The sequence below is a fragment of the Dermochelys coriacea genome, chromosome 8 (assembly GCF_009764565.3).
Source record: "Dermochelys coriacea isolate rDerCor1 chromosome 8, rDerCor1.pri.v4, whole genome shotgun sequence".
NCBI classification, from domain to species: Eukaryota; Metazoa; Chordata; order Testudines; family Dermochelyidae; genus Dermochelys; species Dermochelys coriacea.
In genome coordinates, this window is record NC_050075.1 from 90,451,884 (window position 1) to 90,464,748 (window position 12,865).

At 38.9% G+C, this 12,865-nt stretch overlaps 1 protein-coding gene across 4 annotated transcripts in view; it reads right to left on the minus strand.

Moving 5' to 3' along the window:
- Positions 1-12,865, minus strand: part of RAVER2 (ribonucleoprotein, PTB binding 2) — a 63,419-nt gene that overhangs the window by 11,172 nt on the left and 39,382 nt on the right. The window contains exons 6-9 of one of the 4 annotated variants that reach the window (XM_043491252.1): positions 9,428-9,513; positions 5,296-5,400; positions 4,983-5,094; positions 59-232 (exon numbers count right to left, since the gene is read on the minus strand). In XM_043491252.1, the coding sequence (XP_043347187.1) occupies positions 59-232; positions 4,983-5,094; positions 5,296-5,400; positions 9,428-9,513 (477 nt within the window). Of the gene's footprint in view, positions 1-58; positions 248-4,982; positions 5,095-5,295; positions 5,401-9,427; positions 9,514-12,865 lie in introns of all 4 variants that reach the window. The other 3 variants (XM_043491253.1, XM_038415028.2, XM_038415027.2) reach the window with 3 other exon arrangements.

The following is a 12,865-nucleotide window of genomic DNA, read 5'->3' on the forward strand; positions in this document are numbered from 1 at the left end:
TCAGGACAGAAACATTGAAGACGACAGGCAGGACCAAGATTCCCCAATGGCTACTCACCTACAATTCTATGAAACTGATTGTGTAGAACTTGCCCATCTGATCCCAATGGATAATCCCCGCTCAATTTTTTCATCATCCAGGAATAGGGAAGATGTTTGGTTAACCTTCTGCTTCTACTGGCTAGCTGCTGAGAAGCCATGGTGTGCACACTGAACACTTCAGAGGGAACACCTGTTGTACAGCACACTGTGCACAAGGATTACAAAATCAGACTGCTACCAAGGCCTGAAGGTGCAGTTACACATAAGAAACATTATGCACAAGCAATACAGAACAAATCCAATAGCCAGTCCTGCAGGGTTTCTCAGTATATGCTCCATCTGAAACCTTTTTTGAAAAAAACCTACCGATATACCAACTTTGCACTGCAATCCCACGAGTTCTCAAGTGAAGCAGAGGTAGGTCAGGTCCATACATATCTGTGTGAAAGATTCTGCCAATAAACACATACATGCCTCAGGAAGTGGAGTTAGTGATTTAGTAGCTGGCACTTTGCCTTCGGAGTTAGGACTGAAGCAAACTGCAACATAGTATCATGAAGCACTGGATTGCTGGAAGCATCCTCTTACAAAAAATAAAGTGAGCAACAGCTGGCACTTCTCACGGGAGATAAGGGTGTTAACCCCGTTGTCCTGGCCAAATTCAAACTCAAATACTTACCTTCTGTGCATCTAATTTTCCCCTACAGTTCCACTTGGATTGAGCATTCCTTTTTCCTGTCATAAACTGTTGTACAGTGTTGTAAAACATGCATCAAGTTCCACCCTGAGGTGGTCATACTTCAGAGTAAATGAAGTGACCTCTATGTCAAATTTGTATCTCTGTTGCTAAAGGGATACAGTCAATGTAAAAAACAACAACACTTTTCTCAGAACAATTTACCTTGGAGTTACAATACCCCAGATAATAGAGATTAGAGAAGAAAGTATTTCTATTTTGTTTAGTTTGTGCATTCACAACATCCATTTTTGTACAGTCAGTCACTGTCCCCAGTTGTTTGTGTGGGTCTTTCACACAGTAACGTGTAAAACACAGGAAAACAAAGTAAAAAATACATAAAAATTGGCAGAGGGTCTCAGGGGCAGGCATAGTACATGACACTATTTTTAATTAATTCTTTTAAATTAATTCAGTGGATTTCAAATTGACAGCGTCCCTTCAAAGCCTGTAAATTAGCCTGTAAAGTGTTGTGTGTGTTAGGCAATACGAGTATTACAGATATAGCTTTGACTTCACTCTTCCTTCCTAGCATTTAAGTAAAAACACAAAACACCAGTTCTGCTACTGAGCAACAAATCAGAGTTGCAGAGGAGAGCATCAATCAAGTATACAAACAACAGTCTTTACCAATATTTTGTATGGAATGGCCATTGGTTGCACCTTACTAGAGATAAAAATGAAACTAAGACTCCTCTGAAGATGGCTCATCCTGGAACCTAAAGGGCAGAAAATAATTCTGCATTGTGGCTGGTAATGACATGCGAGATAGAACCAGGTCATCGAGTGCAGTGCAGTATACTTTCAGATATTAACATGCAACATATGGCAACTGAGTTGTTAAAATGTTTGTGTAATGTAAGTTGTCATTAATTTTGATTGTATCCACATTATATGCAATTACAAATGGAAACAGAGGTGATCTGTGCAACTGGAAGTGGAAGGGAAAGTGTCCAAGAAACAACCATCTCTAAAGCCAAGCTGTACTAGATCAGGGGCTAGGCTATCCTCTAATCCCACTAAATCTTGCTCTTGCAGAATACATCTATAATAGACCCATAAAATGCAGATGTGTAATTTCTGAAATTATCTGTCTCAAGAGAATTATTTTGACAGTTTTCTGGTTACAAACAAAATTTCAGAAGCAAGAAAAATTTATTATACCAGTAGGAAGAAAAGAATGACTAATGCTAATGACTCATCTTCTTGATACCTTCCTTAAAAAAGGTAGAGAAATAAAATTCCATTAAAAGGCAAAGCTGCTAATTATGTTTATAGTCATAATTAACCTGTATATACAGTAGAACCTCAGTGTTATGAACACCTGGGGGACGTAAGTTGTTTGTAACTCTGAACAAAACATTATGGTTGTTCTTTCTAAAGTTTACAACTGAACATAGGCTTAATACAGATTTGAAAAGTTAACATGCAGAAGAAAAATGCTGCTTTTAACCATCTTAATTTAAATGAAACCAGCACAGAAACAGTTTCCTTGCCTTCTCAAATCTTTTTTTAAGCTTTCCCTTTAATTTTTAGTAGTTTACATTTAGCACAGTACTGTAACGTATTTGCCTTTTTGGGGGGGGGAGGGGGCTCTGCTTCTGCCTGAGTGTGTACTTCCGGTTCCAAATGAGGAATGAGTGGACACAAGAACAAATGGGTATAAACTGGCCACCAGGAAGTTTAGACTTGAAATTAGACGAAGGTTTCTAACCATCAGAGGAATGAAGTTTTGGAATAGCCTCCCAAGGGAAGCAGTGGGGGCAAAAGATCTATCTGGTTTTAAGATTCTACTCGATAAGTTTATGGAGGAGATGGTATGATGGGATAATGGGATTTTGGCAAGTAATTGATCTTTAAATATTCAGGGTAAATAGGACTAATCCCCTGAGATGGGATATTAGATGGATGGGATCTGAGTTACTACAGAAAATTCTTTCCTGGGTATCTGGCTGGTGAATCTTGCCCATATGCTCAGGGTTTAGCTGATCGCCATATTTGGGGTCGGGAAGGAATTTTCCTCCAGGGCAGATTGGAGAGGCCCTGGAGGTTTTTCGCCTTCCTCTGTAGCATGGGGCATGGGTGACTGGAGGGAGGCTTCTCTGCTCCTTGAAGTCTTTAAACCATGATTTAAGGACTTCAATAGCTCAGACATAGGTGAGGTTTTTTGTAGGAGTGGGTGGGTGAGATTCTGTGGCCTGCACTGTGCAGGAGGTCGGACTAGATGATCAGAATGGTCCCTTCTGACCTTAGTATCTATGAATCTATGAGGTGTGTAGTTACAAGTTTTCCTTCTCTTTTTTCACTACTAAGGCAGCAGGAGACTGGGGATTTATAGAATCTTGACACCTACATCATCCCATTCCATTTTTCTTCAGTTTACATTTCAAGGCTCCACATCAGAACCATCCTCCTTGCGGCTGAGAACTACATGGAACAACCTTCCCACATCCACTAGCACTTTGCTGGCTGCAGGAATCTCTAATCAATTATCAAAGCACTCTCCCCATTCTCCTTCCTGACAAGGGACAGAGTACCCTCACTTTACAGCATTTACAGTCTAGGAAGTGAAATCAAATGCAGGTCTCCAGAATGCAGAGTAGTAACTCTAGGCTTATCCTAATACATAGATTTATATGTAATGAACAGTATTAGTCTGCACAAAGCCTTTAAACTCCTTGATGCCGTTGAACTACCTCTCCCAATTTAAGCACTAATTCCTTTTGCATCAAGATGTAATGTCCACAACTTTAGACTCTTTAGAGGTTTATAAAATTCCGTGTGATAGACTTTTACTCAACTCTGGTTAAAACCTAATAGGATTCTGTTGGGCTGGATTCACAGCTGATTTCAGCAGAACAGCTACTTGTAAGAGAAACTTTGTGATATTGAGATGTATCAGGTGGGAACCTACAGGAATGAATACTAAAAACCTACTTCAGTCCTCATGTGAAGAGACAAGACATTAGGAAAATTTAATTAAAAACAAGGAATATCAGTAAAATCAAGTTATTTGATTTCTCCAAAATCAAAATGTCCAGGTCTACAAGCGTATTAAAAGTAGACACCCTTAAAATGAAATAAAGTTAATTGTAGGACTAAAAGGCACGGACTAAGAGAGGTTACAAGTATTGAAAACCAAAGTAATATAAAGTAAAGCAAATGCCCTTTTTAACACGTCTAGTACATTGCATCAGATAGGGTGTATGGGCATAAGCAAAGAAAAGCGGATAAAATCTAGTCCCATTCACATATCCAAGAACACCAGTAAGAAAGTAAGACACTAAAATGAAAACAGGGCTCCTTTCAGAAACTGAGAACTTCAGGAAAGAAATAGCATGCCAAATCACCTTAAGCAATTAAAGCAAATTCAGAACCCTAGCCAAATATATTGCTGCGGGTTTATCTAATACTTAAGAGTTGCAATAGGAGAGTGTTGATAGTGTGCTAATTTCACTAAACACAGAAAGATGAGACTGTTTTATATTAAATGTTAAAGCACCTAGCGTTAGCTCTTAGAGTCATTTCACACAAATAGAATAGACACCTAACTACCCTATTTGGGAATTAAAATAATGTGGTCATGAGAAAATGTGTCCGTGATTTTAGAGGACGCTAACTTCATGGTCAGCCTGAATGGACACCAAAATGTAAACAAGTGTGTGTGGGTTATATGATACCATGCTAATTATTCTGAATTTCTTTGGATTTTGATGTTTAAGCCTGAAAAATTAACATGAGCAGATGGTGGAGATTTAGATACACAAGTACATGCCTGGCAAATACAGACCAGGAAAACAAAAATATAGGAATCTTCTGGAAGAGAAGGCAGTGAAACCAAGGTGCCTATGCCAGAATCCTCATCTATGTATGCTTTAGAAGCTAAATGAACATATGCCCGTTGTTTGCATTGCTGCTTTTTTCATAAAATATTTAAGTTTGTGCGACTGGGAAGCCTCTGAGTTTGTGCCAGGTAGTGAAAGAAGCCAGTGCAAACTGATCAACACAGCAATAATCAACATAATTCTTTTGTTAAATGCTCCTGTATTTCACATTGTTGTTAGGCTTGGTGGCTTCCTTATTCTGTGGTGATAAGGTTAAAGCTATTGATTATCTCTTTTGTTAAAAAAGTAGGAGCGAGTCAGCTGCATATTTTCAAACTGGACATTTTTGCTGGTACAGTATGAAGCAAAATGTCATTTACATGTATGCGCTTCTCCATGGTTTCCCAGGTCTGCACTCACTGATGGTATTGGCCCTGTTCCCAATACCGTCTGAAGTAACATTGGTGGAGGCTCTCCAAGTAAGCCAGGTTTCTATAAAGAAGAACAAGTAGTATTGTAAATGACTACAGTTATCTTTCCTTAGCTATTCCACAGGCTTTCACATACAGTTAATCTCTTCTACATATGCTACATGCTTAAAGTTTTAATAGGCTAAAAAAGTCCTATTTGTTTTAGAAAATAGTTAATAAAAGGTATACAAGTAGATAACTGAAGTTAAAATGATGAACTTACACTGTTAGTTTGAACAGTCTCAATTTTAATTAGTTGCTTCTGTGCCAGCTGTAGGTGTGAGAAGTTCTGCAGCAGTAAATTAGATGCATTCCCCAGAACAGAATTCTGCCAAATTGACACAAGAAGCATTAGTTAAAGAATACAAAAAAATTACAACACTTGTTGCAAGATTTCCAGCTGATGTGCTATAGGCCAGATACTTTACAATTAGCTTATAAATAAACATGATAAAGGGGAATGACTTTCCATATCTATGTTTATCCGAAGTCAGTGACTTCCCCTCCACAAAACCAAATCATTGCTTCATTTGCAATCAAAGCTTCCAGAAGATTCTGAATTCCTTTTATCTTTCCTTTCCTCCAGTTTGATTTTCTGGGTGCTTTTTAGAAAATAAATGTAGTTTATTGTATTATGCTTTACAATGTTTTTATTTCTTACATAGTGTCTGCTCCAAACATCTCACTGCTTTATTAGGTTATGTTGGGATAGTTAGGAGCTATTATATACTGTTTTACAGTCTCTAAACATTAATGCTACCTTCAGGAAAAGATACCTACACACAAACAATTCTTCCCTTACTCATTGGTAAGTATCCTATAGACAGCACTATTCCAGAACATTCATAACGTGGCTAGTTATTCAGGCTATGTTCACACTGTAGCTCGTAATGTTTTTTGAAATGGTTTTCATGCACAGTTACACTAAAACGTTGCTGTAACACGGTTTGCACCCACAATCAAGACACTTAACAAACCATGTTGAGATGCCATACTAGAACTTTGCCTTGGGGATATTCTACAGTATGTTTTTTGGATTGTATGATGGTTTAAAAGAAATGTCTGTCCACACTGGAGCATCAAACCATGCTATAATTCAGGGGTTCTCAAAGTGGGAGTCAGGATCCCTCAGGAGGTTGTGAGGTTACTACATGGGGAGGTCGTGAACTGTCAGTCTCCACCCCAAACCCCACTTTGCTTCCAGCATTTATAATGGTGTTAAATATATAAAAAAGTGTTTTTAATTTATAAGGGGGGGGAGGTCACACTCAGAGGCCTGCTATTTGAAAGGGGTCACCGGTACAAAAGTTTGAGAACCCCTGCTATAATTTGTGCTAACTACATGAATGCTTGAAAACATTTAGTCAAACATCATTCTTGTAGAGCAAGATTGCACTGGCAGAGGTTCTTGAACATGATTTGCCAGCCAAAACATATGTTTGCTCCAGGTATCAATAAACCTTTTTCTGTAGCATTCAGGTACTTAAAGAACGCATTCTGTAAGGCAAGACTAGAAATATGGAATCAAAATTCTCCATTATGCGAGTGCAGTCTTGCTCACTTTTTGAAATTCCCTACGCCGGACAGACCACCATTAATGATTGAAAACTGAAGAAGCAGCTGAGCACAGCAAGTAGGGATTTGCATGCTTTATGGCTCTGCCAGAACTCTGCCTCACAAATGTTTCCAGTCATTTGTAGCCAGCACAGTTTTTGTGTCCCAGTGTGGCAGGGTTGCAGATTCCTTAGGAACTAAACTCAGAATACGTAGGACACAGACATTTCATGTTACACAACAGTCCTTTGTATTTTGGAAATTATTTACTTTAATATCAACACACAAAACAAGGGATCTCTTAAAACCTGCAAATTAGATTTTAGATTCAAAAACAGAATTCCACCAAATATGGGGCCAAATCTGGATTAACTGCATCAATATATTTGTGTATTGAGTCCACACAGCTGCCCTAAGCATCTCAAGTAGAAATGACCTGTGTCTGATGCTGCCAGTACAACTTTATTTTTTATAATTTTATTGTGTTTTCTGAGTTACATCAAGAAAGAAAATGTATTGATTAAATGACAAACTTTTAGGAATACAAAGTAGAAAAAATTGTTTGGCTGAATCTTCAAAACAGACTCTCTGGATTAATCACAGGGAGATCCGTTAGACCATTCAGTTAACACGTAACTCTAAATGTTCAAAACGTGTTATGGTGACACAGAATGTCTCTCATTAAGAAATACCAAGAGTAGCTAAGTTAAAAAAAATTGTCCAGTGATTCATCCAAACAACTGTTCAAATTCTCATCTGTCATGTCCTGCTAATTATCTATAATTTAATTATTCTAAGAGCAATGTTTTGGCATCATATTTTTAAAAAAAAGTGATTCCTCTCAATGTATCATTCAACAAAATCTTGAACTATCAATTCCATGCAGCAAAAAGAACATATGCAGGAAGGAATATAGAAATAAGCTGAACCACTGTTCTTTTGTCAAACTAACAGAAAACTAGAAAGTAACACAGCTTCTTTTCATGTACATGATAACACTGAATTCCAAGAAAGAAATAGTGACCAGATTCTCTGGCATTGAAGAGTACCCCAAAAAGATACATTACAGAATAAGAGTACACAAGTGCCAATGAAAGGAACCTAGATAATTAAATTACTGTCAGTAAATTCAGCTTACTGGGTCAGGTTTAGTGACTAATTAAAAGCAGGAGCTTCCATGAAAGAATATTAAATGCATGAGTCTATCCAATGCGATAGCACTCACTTGTTTAGCTGTAGTATACTTAAGCCAAAAAGCAGTGGACATCATCAGTCACACTGCAACTATGTACAACATGCTTCCTTTCAACTGTGATTAAAAAGCATTCATGTTGCCTTCCAAGGAAGCCCAAAATCTACAAGACCATAGAAAGAGCTGGAGTAACTAAATATATCCAAGGAAAATGTCATATATATATTTTAAAAATGCAAGCAAACAACACTCTTTGTGTTCAATAAACTTTACAACATGCAGCAAATGTATTTCATTCTGTGGTGCACTGCAGATCTAAACAACATACCTAACATTTGAAAGGAATACACGTCTCTAGATAACTCATAATAGAAAAACAAGAGAAAGCAACGTGCCTTTACTGTGAAGAAAATCTCTCCTATTTTAGTTTGATCTCTCTTAACAGACATGGAGCTATAGATCTTAAAAGTATAGTAGAAATAGTAACGAATAAACACGTTTTTTTTATTTTGAGTAGGAATTTCTAAAGTACTGAATAGAGTAAGGAGCAAAAGTCTCATTTAAAAATCAATGGTAGTAGAGCTTTCTAACTTCTCTAGGTGCTTTTGAAAACCTCACCCGTATTTCCTAAGGGTAATATTCACTCCTTGGCACAGTCCACACTGTGGAAGCCCCTACAATAGTCCTGATGTGGTAAGCAGAAATGGAAACTGGGTGGCCTGGTGACCCAATAGATTGGTGCAAAAGGGAGTACTGATTGTGGACAAAAGCTGCTACTCCAGCCCAGGTCCCTGAGTTAGGGGGTAGACACTGTAGTGTCCAGGAAGTGGAAGCCCGTTGCCAACTCTGTTCACATATCTATTCAGGGGACACCATCATAGGGCCTAATCGCATCAGCCACACTATCAGAGGCTCGTTCACCTGCGCATCTACCAATGTGATATATGCCATCATGTGCCAGCAATGCCCCTCTGCCATGTACATTGGTCAAACTGGACAGTCTCTACGTAAAAGAATGAATGGACACAAATCAGACGTCAAGAATTATAACATTCAAAAACCAGTTGGAGAACACTTCAAACTCTCTGGTCACTCGATTACAGACCTAAGAGTGGCTATCCTTCAACAAAAAAGCTTCAAAAACAGACTCCAACGAGAGACTGCTGAATTGGAATTAATTTGCAAACTGGATACAATTAACTTAGGCTTGAATAGAGACTGGGAATGGATGAGTCATTACACAAAGTAAAACTATTTCCCCATGGTATTTCTCCCTCCCACCCCCCATTATTCCTCAGATATTCTTGTTAACTGCTGGAAATAGCCTACCTTGCTTGTCACCATGAAAGGTTTTCCTCCTTTCCCCCCCTTGCTGCTGGTGATGGCTTATCTTAAGTGATCACTCTCCTTACAGTGTGTATGATAAACCCATTGTTTCACGTTCTCTGTGCGTGTATATCGATCTCCCCTCTGTTTTTTCCACCAAATGCATCCGATGAAGTGAGCTCTAGCTCACGAAAGCTTATGATCTAATAAATTTGTTAGTCTCTAAGATGCCACAAGTACTCCTTATAATTTGATATACATTTTTTCACACTGATAAACATACCTGGTGTACTTTATTCAAATGCAAAAATCCTGGATTGACTGTTGTATTTATAAGATGAGGTAAACCAGCAGATACTCCAAGAACTGCTTGAGAAAACACAAGATACCATCCTTGACAAATTTATAGAATTTTTAAAAGTTAGGCAAAGAATGATTTTTAACAGTTATATACACTTTATATATTTGCCCTTTCTAAGTATTTCTATAGGATTTAACATTTAATTAACTGACTAAAAATCAGGACAATGAATCCTTTTAATACACATCTAGCTGAAGCTTATTATGCAGAGAGACTCTTATCCTGCAATTAATAGCACGCAGGAAAACTGCTATGTCTGCCTGGAGCCCCACTGAAGTCAACAAGGTTCCTCAAAGGTGCATGGTCTTCTCATTCACTTTAAACTGCAGGACTGGGGCCTTAGTTCAAGTGCTTTGATAGATACATAGTCATTGGATATACAATTTCTGTGTAGTCAACTGTAAACAGGTAATAACTTAACATGTCATCAATGGGCCCTTAGAAGTTAATGGCAAAACTCCCCTTGACTTCAGTGGGATCATGATCAGGCTTTCTATTAGGGACAGTCACACTAGACAGGAACTGAGTTAAAATAAAGACTAAATACAGATTCCCCAGCCATGCTGCTCGCCACTTTACCATACTAGAGTGCTTACAGTAACAGGGAGAGTGTCAGCAGTCTGAGGGAACAAACGATTATAGGCAATAAAAACATGGGGAATTTTTGGAAATTAAAAGATGAAATATTCAAAGTTACAAAAACTGTGAGCTTTTTAAAAGAATTCAGGAGACAGTGTTAAAAATATGGTGAACCTTGTAGTTTCATGGTTAGAGAAGGGACTGGGTTATTGTTCTTATTTCATATATTTATGGTAGCACCCATAACCTGCTAGGAGCTTTCCAAATATTCAAGAAGAGACAATCCCTGCTCCAAGGATCTCACAATCTGAAGACAGACAGACAAGCAGAGAGACACATTAAAGGAAGGGAAACAGCATTAGGAAAGTTACACACAAGTAAACTCTATTCACTCTGGAAGCAGCATGGGAGAAACAAGCCGTTAAGTGGCACTTAGATGTGGAGAGCATAAGAATATTACATGTAGGCTCTATTCCTGGCTCTGCAACTGACTCCCTGTTGGACTCTGGGTGTGTTGCTTACCTTCCCATGACTCAGTTTGCCCATTTTTACAATGAGTAATACAGTAATAACCATAGACGTGTCCTGAGAGTGCTTTGGTAAAGTTATGAAGTGCAAAGAATTATTATCAAAGTATTGCATAAATAGCAGCTTATACCATCAACCTATGCTGTTCCTTCCCTTTAAATTGTGCTTCTGTGCTCCCTTAAAGAGTTTCACTTCGCTGCTGTTCTCCCTGGAGTAGTCCCCACCGAATGAGATCATGCCCTTTCTGCAAAGGCCCACAGTGCACTTCCACACACTCAGTTGTTCTTACACATCCCCTCTGTACAGACTTCTTTCAGGTGCAGCTATGGAAATAAAAGTGACTTCACAAAAAAGTGCCTCTCCTTACTAAATAGATTTGTTCCTCTGTGTATTCAGGGTCACATATGCTTCCTTTACTAAGTAAAATACTTTATCACCCCTTTTAGGACTGCAAAGACAATGCAGCTAAGAAAGAACTAGCAGGATTCTTTTTAGCCCTATCAAAAGAATTATTAAGAAAGTTCTGATTACAAAATCTTTAGTATGGGTCATGATGTACACATCAGACAGAATCCAGCTTCCTATAGTTAGTCTGCAAGGCTGTCACAATTTGAAAAGCCATCCTTTTAAATGTATCTTGAGCAAATTTAATACAGAAGCCAGAGTGAGATAAATATAAAACCATACAGTGACATTTGTATAGCTAACCTTCTGAAAACAACCACACTCAAAGCTGTCTTGCACTTTCCCCACCTTCACAGATACCTCTTAATGTATTACTGCTCTCTCATAAAAACCCACATATTCACTTATTCACAACTACAGAATCCCACACACCTGTTCCTTGAAATACAGGTAAAATTCTGATTCTCCAAACTGAATTATGCAAAATTTAGAAATGCCCCCAAGAATGGAATTTTGTTTTTCCCAAAAATCTCAATTTTCTGAATTTCCAGGAACCATTGAAAAATTAGGGTTCACCTGCACATAGGGCAAGATATTCATCTCCATTCTGGCCATGTTCTGAAAGGTATAAGGACCGAAGCAATGTAAAGGGACGCTAAAAGTTCTTTATCCAGCAGCAAGAGGACTGTCCCCAAGCAGGCATTGATGAAGAAACCCATAGGCTGCCTCCCAAAGACCCACTCACAAGTCCGGACATAGGAAGTATGCACTATGGAGCCGTCCTGGGAGCAGGAGAGTTGTGCTGGGTGCAGGCCCACAGCACACAGGAGTGTGGCCCACAGAGCAGCCCGGGGAAGCTGCTTGAGGTACGTCTACACTGCAAGAAAAGGTGCATTTTAACCCAAGTTAGCTAACCTCAGTTAAGAGCACTTTTGTGTGTGTGTGTGTGTGTGTGTGTGTGTGTGTGTGTGTGTGTGTGTGTGTGTGTGTGTGTGTGTGTGTGTGTGTGTGTGTGTGTGTGTGTGTGTGTGCGCAAGCGCTCGCAATGTAGACATACCCAGACAGCCCTCAGGACCTCTCTGAGTTAAACTAGGGGCCTCTCCATCCCCCAAAGCAATCCAGGATTGGAAGGGTGCTAAAGTGGCTTAAAGCCACCTCATCCCTCCCAACTGTCTTAGAGACACTGCATACATTCTCACCCACACCCATATTTATAGCACAGCCATTCATTCTTAAGGTAGGTCTATGCTACAGCCTAAGCTGATATAACTTGCGTTGCTCAGGGCTGTGAACCCCACCCCCCCAAGTGACAAGTTTTACACTGTCCATATCGGCGCTATGTCGGCGGGAGACGCGCTTCCGCTTCTTGCCAAGGTGGAATGATTATGCCGACGGGAGAGCGCTCTCTCGCTGGTGAAGATGTGCTGCAGCTGCGCCAATGTAGCGCTGTAGTTTAGACTTGCCTCACTGATCTCTTCAGACTGACTGTTCCCATTCTTATTCCTCACACTTCAATTCTTTGAAACATGATACATTACTTTTAATTTATTGTCCATTCAAATTAGAAGGAAAGTTCCTTTGGAAGTAGGACAATGTCTAACAGCATGCTTGTAAAATGTTATATATATTTTATGGAAACATACAAGAAAGAAATAATTTTAAAACCGTATGAACTGGAGAGGGACTTGAGTTGCAAGTTCAGATCTGGAACCAAATCCCCAAAGTTTGAGTGTATTTGGATCAGAGGTTTTGTTTTAGACCAATTTCTAATATAAATATCAATAGATTGCAGAGTTAGAACGAGGGTGTTTACAAGGAGCAATGATACTTAAATTCACTGTTTGCAGT